Source organism: Ictalurus furcatus, chromosome 3 (genome assembly GCF_023375685.1).
Source record: "Ictalurus furcatus strain D&B chromosome 3, Billie_1.0, whole genome shotgun sequence".
NCBI classification, from domain to species: Eukaryota; Metazoa; Chordata; class Actinopteri; order Siluriformes; family Ictaluridae; genus Ictalurus; species Ictalurus furcatus.
In genome coordinates, this window is record NC_071257.1 from 7,324,293 (window position 1) to 7,344,978 (window position 20,686).

Sequence of the window (20,686 nt, forward strand, 5' to 3'; positions counted from 1 at the left end):
CAGCTTGTCCTAGCTCAGCTTATTTTCTAAACATAAAACTTTGCAGCTTCTGTAGCTTAACTTCTATTGTGGCCATACATATACATTTATGTAAATTATTTAACTGAAGGCAGTTAATAGAGAAAAAAGGGGTTTTGCCAACTTTCATGTATTTTTGTTTCATTTATCCTCTCTGGTTTAATTAGTAAAGTGACAACACGGCTTGTTACAAAAAATATGTAATAAATAATAATCTTTACGGATGATTAGCCAGAGAAGGATGTTTATTCTTCAAAACTCTAATCCACCTCATATCTACTGCTCTGATATAGTAATAAATTAAATTCAGCTCAGCACACAGACACTTCTAATTAGTTGAACACAAAACTAGATTTGCTGACGACCCCATATATATGCAAAATGTAAAATGTTTCTGTGAAAATTAATAACTTAAAGACTTTGCAACTATATGCACTATTTATTACTGATTGATTAAAAAAAATATATCATATATTGTAAATAATAAAAAAAAACTTTACATAAAAAGTTTTAATACAAATGTTTAATAAAATTAAGCCACAATCAAGCCTTTTTGTACTGTCTCTATTGTGTGCAAGGTCATTTTTCATTGATCAAACTTTAATATGTTTCTGCACATGAGTCAAGGCTACCACAACTGTGTCGTAATTGTGACACAAATTGTATTGTTATAACTTTTTTGTAATGAAGTTCAGATAATCACATTTCTTTATCTGTGTATTGGGACAGTAATGCTCCCAGCCAATCATGAGCAAACCCATAAACTACTCACAAACCTTAGTCATGACGGATGCAATAATAAGCAATATATAATAAAATGAAACAGTGTCAAATATCTAATGGCTTGGTAATGAGCTTTCTTTCCTTTTTTTTTTTTTTTACATTAGTCAAGCAAATTTTTGTTGTAAGTAAGTTAAGTGTTCTTCAACCATATAAGGTGGCTGCTTAGTTAACATTTTGTAAATAGCTAGCAACTAGCAACGTACATTTAATTCATACAATAACAAATTTATATCCTGACTTTATATATTAAAACTTAATATAATAAAACTTAATTGAATTGAATTGAACTACATTAGCATTTAAGTCCTTGTTATTAGATGAATAGTTTGAGGTTTATTTATAGTGATCTGTATCTATAATTGCAGTTGAGGATCTACCTCAGTGACAGTTTTGCTCATGTTTGGTCACTTATATAGCTAGTGGACCTGGTATGTGTAATTGGTGCTTTTTATATTTAAAATTGTATATTAGGTTCAAACCATAGAATCAGAGTTTTGAGTTTGTCATGTGTTCATTGGGGCTGTATTGTGGGTTTTTTTTTCTGTTCTGCTCCCTTTTTAAATGGTTGCCACATCCCTGGTGTCAGGCTAAAAGCTCAGAATCTCACACTCAAATCACAATTTCCTGTTGCATGTCATACTTTCAATCCCAGCATGCTTTCATAGCATCATTTATATTCAGAATATGATTAGTTTTGGTTGTCAGGTAGGAAGCAATATAACGAATCTAAAAGATTAAAAATAAGATACAGTACTTGTTTGAAAATGCTTACAACTGCATTTCTAATCTCCTTTGTCTCTCCTTCTTCCAGAAAACTGTACAGATTAAAAAGCTTTTGCATAGAAAACCCAGTTTCCTATGCCTAAATATGCCTACTATAACCTTGCTACATGGAAGACTGGCTGAGCAAGTCACATTCCTGTTTAATGACCCAGTGCTCTCATTAGCCTGCTGTTTATGTTCGGCGGGAATTCTTAAATTGCTATAAATATGTATGAAGTATCATTATGCTTGTCCTACTTTGGTTCTGTGGATATCTGTGAATAACTGGAGCCACTCAGGTCTAATGGAGTGGCCTGGATAGCTCAATTATCTCAGCTAGTAAAAGCACTTGGCAGTGGACAGAAAGAAATGTAGTGCATCATTTGTTTAATAATAAGGTTTACATGATGTCCCATATTTAAAGGGGAAAATATCAAACTATCTGTACTCTTGCTACAGTACTTAAGATCATAGTTCACTGTAATGGTTCTTTTTTCAGTATACAGTGGTGCTTGAAAGTTTGTGTATATCTGCCTAAATATGACCTAACTGACCAGATTTTCACACAAATCCTAAGAGTAGACAAAGAGAACCCAATTAAATGAACAATACAAAAATATTATACTTGTCATTTGTTTATTGAGGAAAATGATCCAATATTTCATATCTGTGAGTGGCAAAAGTATGTGAATCTCTAATATTAGCAGTTAATTTGAAGGTGAACATACTTCAAGTGTTTTCAGTGAATGGGATAAGGGGCAAGCTACTGAAACCCCAAGAGCATGTGGCAAAGATTTCTAGCCAGCTAAAATTACGTTTCTGTGGCTGAGTCAATTTTAGACATAAGAAAGTAATTTACAAAACAATTACTCAAGTAATTTTTCTTCAGATTATTTATTTACTAATACTTTTGATCACAACTTTCACTTTTACTCCAGTGAATTACTATTACAGTAGCTTTTGAAGTCAGTGTGTTTTGTCCTCTTTCCAACACTGTATAATTAAAGAGGAAGTATTCCTCATTTCTATGCAGAAATGCAATTTAAGAAACTGGCATAAGAAGCAGGACTAATGTGTTGTTTGATCCTGATCATTTTTTGTAATTTAGGTCTATATATGTAACTCTATCTACAAAAGCTATCTATCCCTCAGCCTAACCTTAAATCATTTGTGACTTTTAATCTGTGTGAAATCTTACAAATTTGGAAGAATAATATTTCTCCTCATCCAAGCAAGAGCAGAGAGAAAATGTTATCTGTCTTCCCAAACATGTACACTTTCCCCTGGATAGTCTTAAAGGAATACAGAAAAGTAGCAGCTTTGCAAGTAACGAAATGAATGCTGATAACATCTATGCAAATACAATCATTGTAACGTGCATTGGTTAAGAGACAGGATGTAATTGCGTGAGAAAAGCTTTCATGTTATATAGGGCATTCCAAAGTATTGTTGTCAATGTTTATAGCATGGGTTACAACGCCGGTTGGCAGTACAACATGGAGAATTTATCATCAAGAACTGGGAAAACAAGGGCAAGTCAAAATTAGGAAGTCTAACTAGGAGACTAATCAAGGAAACTAGGAATAATTACAAGACCTCACGCTGAAACTGGGACACACAAATGTATAAATAGGCAAACTGAAGGGAAACTAATACAAAACATGCAAGAGCAATCAGTGCACAATAAACCAATGACAGGGCAGGGGTGGAGACAGGACTCACAAAACAAACACAAAATACGCCAAAACAAGGAAGCGCTTTTTGCACTGGAAGCCATGCAGCATATGGAAGGTGAAATTAGATGACAGTAATGCCAATGATGCTAACTATTCTGGATTGGCTCTTACTGAATGGTGTGACTTGCCAAGTCCAGTGCTGCATAGGAGTGTTATCTGGCCAAAAATGCACTTTGGCTATATGTACAGATTCCATCCATCCATCCATTTTCTGTATCACTTATCCTGTGCAGGGTTGCGGAGGAGCCTGGAGCCTATCCCAGGGAACTCAGGGCACAAGGTGGAGGACACCCTGGGCTTGGTGCCAATCTGTCACAGGGCACAATTGCACACACATTCACACACTATGGACAATTCGGAAATGCCAGTCAGACTACAGTGCATGTCCTTGGACTGTGGAGGAAACCCCCAAAGCACAGGGAGAACATGCATACTCCTCACATGCAGGGTGGAGGCAGGATTCAAACCCACAACCCGGGAGATGTGAGGCAACAGTGCTTGTTAGATTTCCAAGTATCTCAGGAATCTCATATTATGTCTTCAGATCTCCGTCAGCCCTTTCAGCCTGTTTTACAATTACTTCTATTAACTTTTAGTTCTGTGCTGATAAAGTGTATTTTTCCTCAGAGCGTTTCAGATCGATCTGGGGAGTATAAGATGAACACACACTGACACATGCATGCTCACAGAGACATCCCAGTTTATTCATGCAAAACAGAAGTATTTATACACATTGATAAGAAGCAGTGCGTGGACGGTTTCTACTGGTGCAGGTGCCAGACAGATAGACAAAACACACAGCGCACAGGGTCATACTACAAAATAAGTCTACATGTTTCAGCTATATTAAAGGATGGCAGTTGATCAGCTTATTCAAAGAGGTAATTAAATGAATACATTCATCATAGGTATCTGATAGCACAGAGACACACAAACAGAAACTATAACCCAGTATTCCCCGTATCCAAGGTGTCTTAACAGCAGTTCATAATATAAGAGTACATGGTATAAGACAATTTCCTTTCAGTACTAATTTAATTCAAATAAATTTTATTTGTATAGCACTTTTTACAATGGATATTGTCTCAGAGCGGCTTTACAGAAATATATAAATACAGGATACAGATTTTAAGTGTGTGGATTAACTCCCTAAGATGACACGAGGAAGAAACCTTGAGATGAACCAGACTCAGAAGGGAACCCGTCCTCATCTGGGTAACAACTGATAGTGTGAAAGTAAAAGGAAAGTTCATTATGGCTTTACATGAACTATGAACTAACATTTAGAATTTGTTGAACTAGTCCACTGTTCACCAAAGGAGACCCGAGTGCAAAACTGCATGTGGTAATTACAGTCTCAAGGCCATAGCAGCAACTGTAGTCCCAGCAACCACAGTGAGAATGTCCATGTGGAATTGAGGTCCAAATCTATTTCATGGTACTTCAAGTGGTACCATCCTAATCAATCTCTAGGCTGTAGCCTCCAGTTGATGAGAGCTCCATCCAGGGGTAGGGCATCCGAACGGATCAGACAGGTCCAGAGTTCTGAAAGGGTCAGGCTCACTGGCATCTCCATAAAATCATGTGTGGCTCGACAGAAGGAGAGCGGGAGAGGGAAGTAAAGAGAGGGAGAGATTGTTATGTAAGACTGTACTTTGCGTAAAAGAAAGTTTACTTATGGCAGAGGTTCTCAACCTTTTGCAACTAAAGCCCACCCCCACCTTATTTGGAGGAGAACAGTATAATGATTATCTACTCTATATAAAATCTATCTATCTATCTATCTATCTATCTATCTATCTATCTGAACACTATAACTACTTTGAACAAGAAAATTAGGCTGTAATAACATGTACTATTTAACATTTTGCATTACTAAAAAACATTTGCATGTGACTTATATAAATTGGGAGGAAGGGCGCGTTTCGTTATCCATCCATGACATTGTTAAATCTCCGGCTCTCAGACACTCACGAAACAGAGCAGATGCAGAGAGAGGTGCGAGTGCAGCGGGAAAGCAGGACCTCGCGCTTCCAGGACAGTACTGGTGATATTTGGAAAGTTGCTAAGGTTTGTCCAAAAAGTCCCTAGATTTGTCACTATAGGCGTTTTTTTTTTTTTGGCAAAAAAAGTTGCTAAAGGGGTCTGAAAAGTCATAAGTTGGCAACACTGGTCTGCACTGACAGCTAGATAAAAGGCAGACTAAGCTCTGCCTCTCCCCAGCAAAAAGAAAATACAGAGGGAGAGAGAACACAGGTTTTTTCCATTTAAGCAAATTCTATTTGAAAGCAATAATATACACCAAGTACCCAAATGATGTCCTGTCTGTATTTTTTCTTGAAAAAATTCGTGCCCCCCTTCGGATCTCTCCACGCCTCCCCTGGTTGAGAACCACTGACTTATTGTAAGCTTGAGTAAACAAATATGTTGTCAGCCTAGACTTAAACACTGAGACTGTGTGTGAGCCCCGAACAATAGTTGGAAGGCTGTTCCATAAGTGTGGGGCTTTGTAAGAGAAAGCTCTTCTCCCTGCTGTAGCCTTCGCTATTTGAGGTACCGACAAATAGCCTGCACCTTTTGATCTAAGTAGGCGTGGCGGATCATAGAAGACCAAAAGTTTGCTTAGTGCCAACCACCATGACCCCCTTATACACAGATCCTCACTTATATACACACTCTTAACAACAGTGTAGGAAAGAAAATGTTGTTTTTTTTTAATCAAAGCCACACTTTTCCCTCAGTTCTACTTCATCTGTACTATTAAAGGATGCAAACATACAGACTGGAGAACTATTAGCCCTCTTCAAGAGATGAGCAAATGTTGAAATATGAAAACTAATAGAACCAATAACTAAAGCTATCATAATAGTCTGCTCAAGTGAGGTACAAGTCATTCATGATGTCTCTTTGCGTGATGATGATAGCATCTGTGGTAATGACTGTGGTGTTGGGAAGAACAAAACAGAGGACAGAAAAATACCGGAGCGAAAAGCTTTGTTTACTAAGACATGTGTAATCTGATGATTCATATTAGATGATACTGAAGCATAAGGTATGACAGAGCAATGGTTTCGAGGCACGTTTAGATTTGAAACCATGTGTTCTACCAATCCCAGAATGTTGTATTATATTCTGTCTTTCTTAGCACTCTGATGTTTCAGGTTATATGTTGAATTGCAACAGCACTTAAGCTGAAGAACTTTAGATCTGTTATCCAGTATGTAAATGAAATGCTTTGCAACTTATAGCTGATTTGTTTCCTTTTGGAATTACCATGTAAATGAAAAACAGAGCCACACAATAGTGCTCCTTGCTGTTAAGGTTGTGTGCCAATCACACCAAATCTACTGTTTATGAGTCTACCTAAAAAAGAAATGTGAGTCTCATTACTGTACTCTTTGGTCAGATTAATACTCCATGCCAGTACTTTTCTAGCATTAGACAGCTGTGCGTTTTAAAAGGTTTGCATTTGGGAACTCAAGAATGAAATCTATTTTCCTCCTTGAGCTTCCAGAGCAATATGCTGTGAAAGAACTTGAGCAAGATTCTTGGGAAATCTAAGCGTTTGACTTTTTTCCTTTCTCTCGGGAGTACAGCATGTGCGAGTGACTGCAAAGTGAAGAGCTTACAGTGGCTGTATTTTTCATCATTTTTTGTTTCAGTATTATGTTCAGCCTTGTTTCAAGGTCTTTTACGTAGGTAGAAGATTACTGTTCAGATTTCACAGTCAGTCAAATTGTTGCAGAAGCAGAAATGTTTAGATAAAGACAGCAGAAGTAGAACGCGAATGGGCAGAAATTGAAAGGTTCATCACCTGGCCCTGCCATGCTGTGTTTCTGTCTTGGTGTTCTTTTCCACTCTGTGCAACCCCAATTCCAAAAAAAGTTGGGACACTGTGTAAAATGTAAATAAAAACAGAATGCAATGATTTGCAAATCTCATAAACCCATATGTTATTCACAACAGAACATAGAAAACATGAAATGTTTAAACTGAGTAAACGCAACATTTTAAGAAAAAAATAAGGTAATTTTGAAGTTGATTGCCGCAACACATCTCAAAAAAGTTGGGACAGGGGCAACAAAAAGCTGGTGTTACTAAAACGTAACACTAAAAAGAAAAGTAAGTGTTCCTAAAAAGAAACAGCTGGAGGTTAATGGGCAACAGGTCAGTAAAATGGGTATAAAAAGATTATCTTATAGAGGCAGTGTCTTTCAGAAGTAAAGATGGGCAGAGGTTCACCAATCTGCGAAAAACTGCGTCTACAATTTGTGGAACAATTTCACAATAATGGGAGCACGGTGGCTTAGTGGGGGTTTGATTCTTAGTGGGGGTTCGTGGCTCCAGGGTCGGGGATTCGATTCCCACTGTGGCCCTGTGTGTGCGGAGTATGCGTGTTCTCCCCGTGCTGCTGGGGTTTCCTCCGGGTACTCTGGTTTCGTCCCCCAGTCCAAAGACATGCATGGTAGGCTGATTGGCATGTCCAAAGCGTCCGTAGTGTATGAATGGGTGTGTGAATGTGTATGTGATTGTGCCCTGCGATGGATTGGCACCCTGTCCAGGGTGTACCCCGCCTTGTGCCCGATGCTCCGTGGGATAGGCTCCAGGTTCCCCATGACCCTGAAGGAAGGATAAGCGGTATAGAATGGATGGATGGATGGATGGATTTCACAATAATGTTCCTCAACGTAAAATTGCAAAGACTATGAATATCTCATAATCAACAGTACATAATATCATCAAAATATTCTGAGAATCTGGAGGAATCTCCATGCGCAAGGGTCAAGGGTGAATTAACATTACATGCCTGTGATGTTCGGGCCCTCAGGTGGCACTGCATTAAAAACAGGCTTGATTCTGTAATGGAAATCACTGCATGGGCTCAGAAACACCTCCAGAACTCATTGTCTGTGAAAGCAGTTCACCGTACCATCCACAAATGCTGGTTAAAGCTCTATCATGCAAAGAAGAAGCCATATGTGAACATGATCCAGAAACACTGCCGTCTTCTCTGGGCCAAAGCTCATTTAAAATGGACTGAGTCATAGTGGAAAACTGTTCTGTGGTCAGAGGAATCAAAATTTTAAATTCTTTTTGGAAACCATGGACACTGTGTCCTCTTAACTAAAGAGAACGAAAGAGGAGAGGGAACATCCAGCTTTTTATCAGCGCTCAGTTCAAAAGCCTGCATCTCTGATGGTATGGGGGTGCATTAGTGCCTATGGAATGGACAGCTTGCACATCTGGAAAGGCATCATCAATGCTGAAAGGTATATACAGGTTTTAGAGCAAAATATTTGCTTCCATCCAGATTCCATCCCATGTTGACTTCTGAGAGACTCTGCCCCTTTAAGATGCACTTTTTATATCCAATCATGTTATTGACCTGTTGCCTATTAACCTAATTAGTTGCAAAATGTTCCTGCAGCTGTTCCTTTTCAGTAACACTTGCTTTTCCAGCCTTTTGTTGCCCCAGTCCCAACCTTTTTGAGATGTGTTGCAGCCATCAAATTCAAAATTACCTTAAATGATACATTTCCTCAGTTTAAACATTTGGTATGTTTTCTGTGTTCTATTGTAAATAACATCGGACTTTATGATATTTGCAAATCATTGCATTGTGTTTTTATTTACATTTTACACAGAGTCCCAACTTTTTTGGAATTGGGGTTATATATTTCACTTAATATTCTCTCTGTTTCTCTGGTAATCCTTCATCCTCTCTTGTCTTTCTTGTACAGTTGCTTTCTCTGGCCTGGGCTTCACCTCCTTCTACTTAGCGGGGAAGCTGCATTGTTTCACCGAGAGCGGGCGTGGACGCAGCTGGCGCCTCTGTGCTATGATCCTGCCCCTATACAGTGCACTGATGATCGCCCTGTCCCGCACCTGTGACTACAAACATCACTGGCAAGGTACGAAAGTCCCTGAACACAATCTTGCAATCTGCATGCAGTCAACCGACACACAAATCACATCCATATTAGTTTCTGTTAAGTGGTGAAGTCAAAACAGAGTACTTGGGGTGTAATGCAATGCTAAGTTGTAGCTATATTTGAGAGCTTTATTCAGAATTAAACCTGAAGTGGAAGTTTTTTTTAATAAGTATGAACCCTACCACTGGAAAACTGCTCACACATTTAATGTTTTTAATTGTACCTGCCTGTGATATTTTCAAACAAAACTGGTTATATTTCCCAATATATTAACAAACTAGTAGCCTTATTTGAACCAATGCAGTCCTGACCAGGCAATTATTATGGATGCTGTAAATGCATCCTTAGGAATGAACAATGTTAATGAATTTTTAATTAAATTTTATTTGTTCAAAGAGTGTCATATGTGAGAGCTCACTCATGTCCACATGGAAGTAAAAACCTGTGGGAACCCAATTCTGGTGCACTTTAGTCTCAACTACAAGCTTTGTAAACATTTCTGGCAAACTATAAAAAAAATGGATCTGTATTTATGTTTGTTTCAAACACATTGTGTGTTCATTTTAATTCTGAATAACATATTTGTTTTCTGTCACAGAAAATGCATTAAAATGTTATGCTAGTGTGTGTATTTCTGGACCCTGTGTCTGTTTAATTTGCAGTAAATGGCAGATTTAAAGCAATAATATGAAAACTAACAATATTTTTTTTTAAAAACAACAACAAAAAAAACAGATTTCAATATTGCATTAAGAATTAATACATTAATCTTCATCAAGTATTTCATCCTGGTCAGGGTTGTGGTAGATGTGTGCGTCTGTCTGCTGGAGGACAATGTTTTTTTTTCTGTGGTGCTTAAAAGTTTGTGAACCCTTTAGAATTTTCTATATTTCTCCACAAATATGACCTAAAACATCATCGGCTTTTCACACAAGTCCTAAAAGTAGATAAAGAGAACCAAAATTAAACAATTGAGACAAAAATATTATATCATTTATTAATTGAGAAAAATGATCCAGTATGATATATCTGTGAGTGGCAAAAGTATGTAAACCTTTGTTTTCAGGATCTGGTGTGACCCCCTTATGCAGCAATAACTGCAACTAAATATTTCTAGTAACTGTTATCAGTCCTGCACATCGGACTAGAGGAATTTTAGCCCATTCCTCAGTACAGAACAGCTTCAACTCTGGGATTTTGGTGGGTTTCCTCACATGAACTGCTTGCTTCAGGTCCTTTCAACATTTCTTTTGATTTCTATAGATTCATATATCTATCTTAGGGTTGTTGACTTCTTGCATGACCAACTTTCTCTTGAGATCATGAACAGATGAACAGATGTCAGTTCATGAACAGATATCTTGACATTTTCCTTTAGAATTCGCAGGTATAATTCATAATTCATTGTTCCATCAATGATGGCAAGCCTTCCTGGCCTAGATGCAGCAAAACAGGCCCAAACCATGATACTACCATGTTTCACAGATGGAATAAGGTTCTTATGCTGAATACAGTGTTTTCCTTTCTCCAAACACAACAATTTTCATTTAAGCCAAAAATTCCATTTTGGTCATCTGTCCACCAAACATTTTTCCCAGTGGCCTTTTGACTTGTCCACATGATCTTTAGCAAATTCAGACAGGCAGCAAAGTTCTTTCTCCTTGCAACTCTGCCATGACCACCATTGTTGTTCAGTGTTCTCCTGATGGTGGACTCATTACATTAGCCAATGTGAGGGAGGCCTTTAGTTGCTTAGAATTTACCCCGGGTTCCTTTGTGACCTTGTGGACTATCACACGTCGTGCTCTTGGAGTGATCTTTGTTGGTTGACCACTGCTGCTCCCCAGCAGTGGTAATAATGAACAGTGGTTACAATGGTCTTGAATTTCCTCCATTTGTATATAATGTGCCTGACTGTGGATCGGCAGAGACCAAACTCTTTAGAGATGGTTTTGTAACCTTTTCCAGCCTGGTGAGCATCAACAACTCTCTTTCTGAGGTCCTCAGAAATCATGTTCATGCCATGATACACTTCTAGAAACATGTGTTTTGAAGATTAGACTTTGATAGATCCCTGTTCTTTAAATAAAACAGGGAGCTCACTCACACCTGATTGCCATCCCATTGATTAAAAACACCTGACTCTAATTTCACCTTCAGATTAACTGCTAATCCTAGAGGTTCACATACTTTTGCCACTCACAGATATGTAATATTGGATTATTTTCCTCAATAAATAAATGACAAGTATAATATTTTTGTCTCAATTGTTTAATTGGGTTCTTGTCTAATTTTAGGAATTTCACTTTCTAGCACCATTTTATGTGGATGAGTGTTGATGAAGTCATGAGAGAAGCAAAAACCTCAATTGCTTTTGGTAGTTTGAACATTTTGTTTGTTGTTTCTGCAAAAAAAATTTCCCCTCTACCCAAATAAACCTGTTTATTACGAAGCCATATTTCCTACATTGCTTTATAGGCAACATCTGCATGGTAATGAATTTTCCACTAACACATTACACCATACCACCTACACAGACAATATATTCACTGAATGTTCAGTACATATTTGAGAGATTTTTAGATAAATTAGGCTATCTGGAGTCAAATTGTTCTGACATAAGGAGTAAAGTCAAAACAGGAGGTGGTTGGCGGTGGAGGGACTTTTGGATTTCAATACCAACAATAGCTACAATGATAAATGTTATTCAGCAGATTGCAAATAATGAATCGAATTGATTTGTTAAAATCTTACAAAGCCCAGCCCAGCAAGCTATGCTTATCTACCCGACTCCAGATAACTGTTTATAAGGTTTCGATACTCATGAGGAGCCACGTACATCCACAATCCCACCATGTAAGTTCAGTTGATAGCCAGCTTTTTAAAAATGTTCTGTTTATTTTGTCAGTTTTGTGAAATGGGGGAGAGATGAATCTAGTCTCCTGGTAGCCCCACAGGAGCCAAGTAGAGCACTGAGCATTGTGTATATACTGTCCTTTCCCTTGAGTGTGATCTGATCCAGCACAGTTCATTGACCATTTGACTAGAGGACTGCTTCTGTGTTCAGTCAGGTAAAAGATTTTTTTGCTCTAGGAGGTGATCATTAACTATTAGTGAGACGGACAGTGACTGAAGATGTGTTGTACAAATTCTCCACCAAAATGAAATGAGTAGTTTTCAGTTACAAAGGAAGCAGTATATCTCAGCAGGCTAGTCACAGAACTGTCAGATCCTTGTAACTCCAAGATTTTGACTTGTGCATAATTTGCTGATAGACTATGACATTACAGCCAGTTATTCCTGGTAAAAAAGTGGAACTTCAAAAAGTGGAACTTTTATATATTCTAGATTTATTACACATAAAGTGAAATATTTCAAGCCTTTTTTTATTTTAATCTTGATGATTACAGCTTACAGCTCATGTAAATCAAAAATTACAAAATATTAGAATAAAGAATTTATAATACAGAAATGTCGACCTTCTGAAAAGTATGTTAATTTATGCACACAATACTTGCTCGGGGCTCCTTTTGCACAAATTACTGCATCTATGCGGTGTGGCATGGAGGCAATCAGCCTGTGGCACTGCTGAGGTGTTCTGGAAGCCTATATTGATTTGATAGCAGCCTTCAGCTCCTCTGTATTGTTGGGTCTAGTGTCTCTCATAGATTCTCTATGGGGTTCAGGTCAGGCGAGTTGGCTGGCCAATCAAGTAATAAAAATCACAGTAAAAATCACAGTAATACCATGGTCAGCAAACCAGTTACTAGTAGTTTTGGCACTGTGGGCAGGTGCCAAGTCCTGCTGGAAAAGGAAACCAGCATCTCCATAAAGCTTGTCAGCAGATGGAAGCATGAAGTGCTCTGAAATCTCCTGATAGACACTACATTGACTCGACTTGGGAAAACACAGTGGACCAACACCAGCAGATGACATTGGTAAATGGCACACTTATATAGCACTTTACACTGTGTCTCATTCACACACACACACGGTGGCAGAGCTGCCATGCAAGGCACTAGCTTACCATCGGGAGCAACTTGGGGTACAGCGTCTTGCCCAAGGACACTTCGACATGTGTAGTCACCCAGGCCGGGAATCGAACCGCCAACCCTATGATTAGTGGACAACCCACTCTACCAACTGAGCCACAGCCGCCCCATGGCGCCCAAATCATCACTGACTGTGGAAACTTCACACTGGACTTCAAGCAACTTGGATTCTGTGCCACTCCACTGTTCCTCCAGACTCTGGGACCTTGATTTCCAAATTAAATGCAAAATTTACTTGAAAAGAGGACTTTGGACCATTGAGCAATGGTCCAGTTCTTTTTCTCTTTAGCCCAGATAAGACGCTTGTGACTTGCATCTGGTTCAGGAGTGACTTGACACTAGGAATGTGACACTTGTATCCCATTTCCTGGACACGTCTGTTCATGGTGGTTCTTGATACACTGACTCCAGCCTCAGTCCACTCCTTATGAAGATCCCCCACGTTCTTGAATTGGCTTTGCTTGACAATCCCCTGAAGGCTACGGTCATTCCTGCTGCTTGTGCATGTTTTCCTACCACACTTTTCCCATCCAGTCAACTTTCCATGAATATGGTTTGATACAGCACTCTGCGAACAACCAGCCCTTTCAGCAATGACCTTCTGTGACTTACCCTCATTGTGGAGTGTGTCAATAAGTGTCTTCTGGACAACTGTCAAGTCAGCAGTCTTCCCCCATGATTGTGTGTACTGAACCAGACTGAGAGATTAAAGGCTCAGAAAACATTTGCAGGTGTTTCGAGTTAATTAGCTGATTAGATCTCTTCTCAGGTCGACATTTCTGTATTATAAATTGTTTGTTCTAATATTTTGAGATACTGGATTTTTTATTTATTTACATGAGCTGTAAGCTGTAATCATCAAGATTAAAACAAAAAAAGGCTTGAAATATTTCACTTCATGTGTAATGAATCTAGAATACATGAAAACACCATGTTTTGAATTAAGTTACGTGAAAAAATTTACTTTTTTACGATATTCCAATATTTTGTATATATATACACACAGTGCTCTTCACTAATATTGGCACCCTTGGTAAATATGAGCAAAGAAGTCTGTGAAAAATTTTATTTATTATTTACTCTTTTGATCTTTTGTTAAAACAAATTCACAAAAATACTCTTGTCTCATGGGTATCAAACAGTTGTAAACAAAACACAAGTTTATAGAAAAAACTTTGTTAAATATAGGTGTGCACCAATTATTGGCACCCTTTTAGTCAATACGTTGTGCTACCTCCCTTTGCCAAGATAACAGCTCTGAGTCTTCTCCAATAATGCCTGATGAGAATGCATGGAAAGGGATTGGAGACCATTCCTCCATACAGAATCTCTCCAGATCCTTCGAATTTCGTGGTCCACGCGCTCCACTTCAGTTCACCCCACAGGTTTTCTATGGGTTTCAAGTCAGGGGACTGGGATGCCTATGGCAGGACCTTGATTTTGTGGTCAGTAAACCATTTTTGTGTTAATTTTGATGTATGTTTTGGATCATTGTCCTGCTGGCAGATCCAACCATGGCCCATTTGGCCTATGTGTTTGGCTTATGTGTTACCTCATATTTAATCCCCTGTCAAACAGGAAGTCATGGTTCAACAGTTTCCTGTTCCTAGTCACCCGGGTGTTCAAAATTTTTTAAAATATCAGTGGGACAATACTTAAAAAAAATTTTTCTTATGAATTCACAGGGGTGCCCATAATTGTTGCACACCTATATTTAACAAAGGGTTTTTTTTTGTTGTTTTTTTTGATAAACCTGTGTTTTGTTTTAAGTTGGTAAAAGTAGAGTACGTTTGTGAATTCCTTGAACAAAATATCAAAAGATAAAACAAAGACAATTTTTCACAGCCTTGTTTGCACATATTTACCAAGGGTGCCAATATTAGTGGAGGGTACTGTATATTCATGATTTTTTCACGAAGATATACATTTTTTGCAGTGTGTAGGCTGCTCCCTCCATAGGAAAACAATGGCTTCACATAGGTGGCTTAAGTGCATTGTAATGGTCAGAAAATTTTCCTTCATGGGAGAGTCTACAGGACAAATGTATTTATGCTATGTGGCTTCTCGGTACCATGGCTGTGTTTTTTTTTTTTTGTGTTTTTTTTTTAACTTCAAGAGCGAGGCTTTGGAGGCAATGACTGTTTATAGCTGCTACAATATAAGTGATACCAGGAACTAACTTGTCTTGTGGACGTTCCACTACATTAAATGTAACTATAAATGGTTAAAACACACCGTGTCAGAAAATTAATAAATAAAAAATATTAATCATAGGCAAATTGCTGTGCTATAAGATGAAGAAAACACTTTGGGGCATGCTGTTATAGGAAGATTATCCTCTTTGCAGTGGTGACAGCATCATGCCACCCTGCTGTAGGTTTTTTCCCCTAACAGCACGCCCAGTCATTTTGTATTTCTTACTTAGTCTTCTGGAAAAGCTCCAATGCTAATTACACTGCTCTCTCATATAAAGATTTTAAGGCCAACCTCAACCCTAGACTTCTCAGAATATAATGCATCTTTCTAGAGAGAAAAATGTGTTATTCTGGTAATAGCATGCAAAAACTCTCAAGGTCTTTAAGGAAAGGGTGATATATATATATATATATATATATATATATATATATATATATATATATATATATATATATATATATATATATGCAGTGCGTATCAAAACGCTCTTTAATATCCATTACACCTTTGAATCTCAGTCAATACTGTGTAATAATAAAATATAGGTTTAGTAATAAGGTATTCAAAATACAGTGAAAATGTAGCTAACTGTGATTATAGTGAGATTGTCCAGTATATATATTTATTGTAACAGGCACTCAGAGATGTTAGGTACAGATCCATGTACTGGAGGTTTTACTTAATAGAAAAAATGAAGATCAAGACACTTTGGTTTGATACCAAAAACATTGACAGGATGCAAACAAATCCAATGGGTTAGTGGAGAAAAACAGGGTCAAAAATACCTGAAATAAAAAAAAAAACAGCAAATCGAGATCAGAAGACTAGGCAAAAAAAATTGAGATGAGGCAAAACATAATCGGCTCAGGAGGTAGAGTGGGTCCTTGGGCAAGACTGAAACCTAAGTTGCTCCTGATAGCAGGCTAGTGCCTCTCTACTGCCATTGGTGTGTGTGTGTGAAGGAATGGGTGAAAGGCACTGTAAGTGCCATTTAGCATTTACAATAGTCATACACATGATCACAGTCCAAAAACACAGGTCAGAACTTACACAATTAAGGCTTCACACAGATGTTCAAGTCCATATGCCTTATACTGTATATTCGAGTACCTAGGAAATGAGCTGGGTAACCGAAGGTCAAAATTCAGGGGAGGACACTCTGGAGGGTGATTGGCTGGGCTAGATGTTACAGTTTCATATACGTCTCATTTACGCAAAAGAAAATGTCATGGAATTAAATTTTTTGTTTTTTTCAGTATTCCAGTTTTAATTTTAACTCAAACTGCTGAAATTTGGAACATGTTACGACTGTGTGTAATCAGTAATGGAAGGCAATCTCAAAGTGACCTTTCACACTTTCTTCTCTTTCAGACGCTTTTGTCGGCGGTGTGATCGGCCTGCTGTTTGCCTACATCTGCTACCGGCAGCATTACCCACCGTTTCTCCACACAGACTGCCACCTGCCTTATGCCAGCCTGGCACTGTGCACCACCCGACATGCACCAGTCTCCCAGGAGGTGCCTCAGGCCACGGACAATGCCACGAGCCTGCCTCTGGAGGGCATCACCGAGGGGCCCGTATGACTAATGGAGCCCTCCTCCTTCACCGCCCGCTTGGTATGACCCACACAGACTGGCTGACTCTTGTACATTCCAGTGGGTCGTCCAGTTCCTGTTCATTTTATCCTTCACTGGTCCCCTTCTCTTTTTCCCTCTTTGTGTTTAGTACTGATTTACCAGCCTCATTTGGGATACATTTACACTCACTAAACTTGTTAATGGCGAATGTAGACCATATCTATATAGCCGGAATGATAGAATAGAAAAGAGAGAGGAGAACGCGTTGTAGAAGTGGCCTGATTAAGTTGTAGTATAAATTGAGAAGATTAATGATAGCACAAAGTCCAGCATGGTGTATTTTAATATTACAGATATGGAAATGTTCAATTACATGTATAATAATGTGGGGTGATTGGAGGGAAGGCATTGTAATAGAAGTCAAAATCTGTCTATTTGAATGTTTCTTTTATATTTTCTCATTACTTTTCCAGTTCTGACTTTCTGACATATTGGGCAGGGAAAAATGCTTTTCAAATATACTTTGATCTCACTGGCTGTCCATAGTTTTATATATATATATATATATATATATATATATATATATATATATATATATATATATATATATATAAACCTCCTTCTCATTTCTCTGGCCATTCTTTTCTTTTCCAATGGCTTGACCTACTTTGACCTGAGTCCTTCATCTCTTCTGGTTACTTTTCTTATTTTCTGTCACATATGCCTGTCTCAATAGTCAGTACTTCCCTATTTCTTTATTCTATCCCCCACCCCCTACCCCTTCCCCATGTGAGCCTCTGTCTCTATTCTTAACAAATTCTCAGTGGCAGTGGTTCCACAATGTCTCTGTCTGTCTGAATTTTTCTTATTTTTTCCATACCATTTCTCCTGATCTTCCTTATTATCTTATTTCTTCATTCACCATCCAATTTCTTTTTATTTGTCATGCCAGGGTTGCATAGAAATTGCTAAATGCTGTATGGCTGATATCAAGTAGGTGACGTGTGCGTGAGTGTGTGAGTGAGTGAGAGGAGGGCGGAAACCCCAATCTGAACCTGCATTAATTTCCATTATGTGAGGAGTGGCTGCCACTGTTAATCAGCACATTAGAGCAGAATGGAAAAGGAAGCTTCCAGGCTCTTACTTAGCCACAAGTGTGTTCCCTGGGCTGGCTGTGACCTGCCACAATCAAACCCCTAATGGGATTATTCATTAACATGCCACTAAGTACTTGTGTCTTAATAGGGCAGACTGTGGTGATTGAACTGAATGGGGAGCTACAGTATTTTATTTCATCCCTCAAAAGCTTAAGCTAGTGTCTGACAAGTAAATACTAAATGGTGTTGCATATAAAGCTATACTTTGTCTTGTTTGTCAGTTAACGCGCTTACTACACTGCACTTCCTGGTTGTTCTTATGAGTGTTAGGAAATAAGTGCTGATGCTTTCGAGGATCATACTTAGTTATTTCTGTCTCACTAAGAGGAAAATAAAGCAACCCTCATGAACATGGAGAAACATAACATAACAAAAGTCTTCTGTTAAAACAGACATGCGGCGGCTTTTTTTTCCACCAAGTGCCTGGTGGATACTGTAAAACCATCAGTTTCTGACTTGACTTTGCTGTTGGAACACGTCTGCGTTCACCGTTACAGGAGAACAAACAGTGATTTTAAGCACTTTATAATTAACATTACCATTAAAATGATTTGCAAAGTGTCAGATTTGAAGTCATATTTAATATTTAAAAAGTGATGTTTTTGGCAACAGAACTTTTGCCTCGCACCTCTGGGGTTGGAGGTTCGAATCCCGCCTCCGCCGTGTGTGAGAGGAGTTAGCATGTTCTGCTCGTGCTTCAGGGGTTTCCTTCAGGTACTCCAGGTTTCCTCCCACAGTCCAAAGACATGCATTGTAGGCTGATTTTCCAAATTGTCCATAGTGTGAGAATGTATGTGAGATTGTGCCCTGCGATGGGTTGCCACCCCATCCAGCACCCCATCCCTGCTGTTTACCTTGATAGAAAGCGAGGCCACATCTTTCATCAGGCAAAAGCACTGGCCGAAAGATTACATATCTCCATGAGACGGAGGAGGGGAGAGGGGCTTCCGGGGGGTCCATTAATATTGGTGCATTCAAAATGCCAACATAATTGTTAATCACTGCAGATTCATATGTTGAGTGGCTCTACTGTCATTATTGGGAAGAAAAAAAAGAAAACCACTTACAATCACATGAAAATACACAGACACATAACAAAGTAGGAAGATTCCAGCCTATACCTGACAGCATTACAGCATAGAGCAATGTTACATTTGAAAGACTGTAAGCTTTTGAGACATTACCTATATAGTTTGACAGCCTCTGTTCTCTGGCTGTTACAGAGTTTGCCTCATGCAACTACTCTATTTATTTCTCTTTTACAAATGAGTATATGCAATCAAAGGATTATGTCTATGCATCACAAGTTTCTCAACAAATAGCGCTGTTTTCTGACAGGCATCTGTGGGTATTTTAAAGGAATTTAATTACTTTTTGCTGTCAGATTTTAAAAGAGAAAAGAGTTTGTGCAATTTATGGGCTAACACTGTGGCAGTATTGTTGCCGGTGACTACCAAAAAACAAAACAAAACAAAAAACCAGGAACTGGTAAGAGAAATAAATAAATGGGGAAGGAATATTGCTGCAACTGGAAGATGAATAGTGTGACCTATAAGTGACAGTTCTACATTCTGAGTCAAGTCTCTCTAAAGCTGGTGTAAACCAGTGCTTATCTCACCGCTCTTTCTCTCATGGACCTTTGAAAATACCTGATCTTGTGTGAATTTCTATAAACCAGAGTGGATAAAGTCGTATGGTAATCTGCAAATGCAAGATTCCACTCCATGCCCTAACTTGTCATACAAGTTGGCTTGTGCAAAGTCTTACTAACTGTTGAGGTGAACAATATTGGACTATTCCCACAAGAAAAACCACCATTGTGTCACTGACTGTGTGATTGCTAAAAGTGAACCCTTAAGCACATGTCTGCTGGCAAGTGCAGACCTCATGCATGTTTGAAGGTGACTTCTGATTACATCATCAGAAGACTTGCTAGTGCAATCCTCAGCCAAGCCACATGCTGGCGGCTGCAGTCTCTGTCAGAGGCATCCCTTGTTCAAGACCTTCTGATCTGTTGTCTTGACGTTTTGTTACACACTTGACACATTTTACAGAGGGATTTATTACTCTCGGAACACCATTTCGTGACAATTCTCCTATAACTCATAATAAACAATGTATAAGGGAACATATATGTGGAATATATTGGCTATAATGGAATATTAACAGGAATGATGCATAGACATTTTCCATAGCCCTTTCACAAATCACTCTTCCACAATAGAAACTGGATTGTGTGTGTGTGTGTGTGTGTGTGTGCATACACACACACACACACACATACACAGGGTTTAATGGCAATGTTATGTATATGTTATGTATAGCAATTAATAAAAAATTGTGCATGTAAACATTTCTAATGTCTACAGCATTATTAAAACAGACAAGCAGCATCTTTTCCCTCCCAAGCAGTTGTTATTGTGGTTACTCTGAAACCCTGCATACACATGCTCTCCAGTTTATACTAGAATG

General features: G+C 38.5%; 1 protein-coding gene across 1 annotated transcript in view; it reads left to right on the forward strand.

Moving 5' to 3' along the window:
- Window positions 1–17,592, forward strand: part of plpp4 (phospholipid phosphatase 4) — a 112,298-nt gene extending 94,706 nt beyond the window's left edge. The window contains exons 6-7 of the mRNA XM_053620579.1: window positions 9,041–9,211; window positions 16,852–17,592. Coding sequence (XP_053476554.1) covers window positions 9,041–9,211; window positions 16,852–17,063 — 383 coding nt within the window. The 3' untranslated portion in view covers window positions 17,064–17,592. The remainder of the gene's footprint in view (window positions 1–9,040; window positions 9,212–16,851) is intronic.
- The last annotated feature ends 3,094 nt before the right edge of the window (window positions 17,593–20,686 follow it).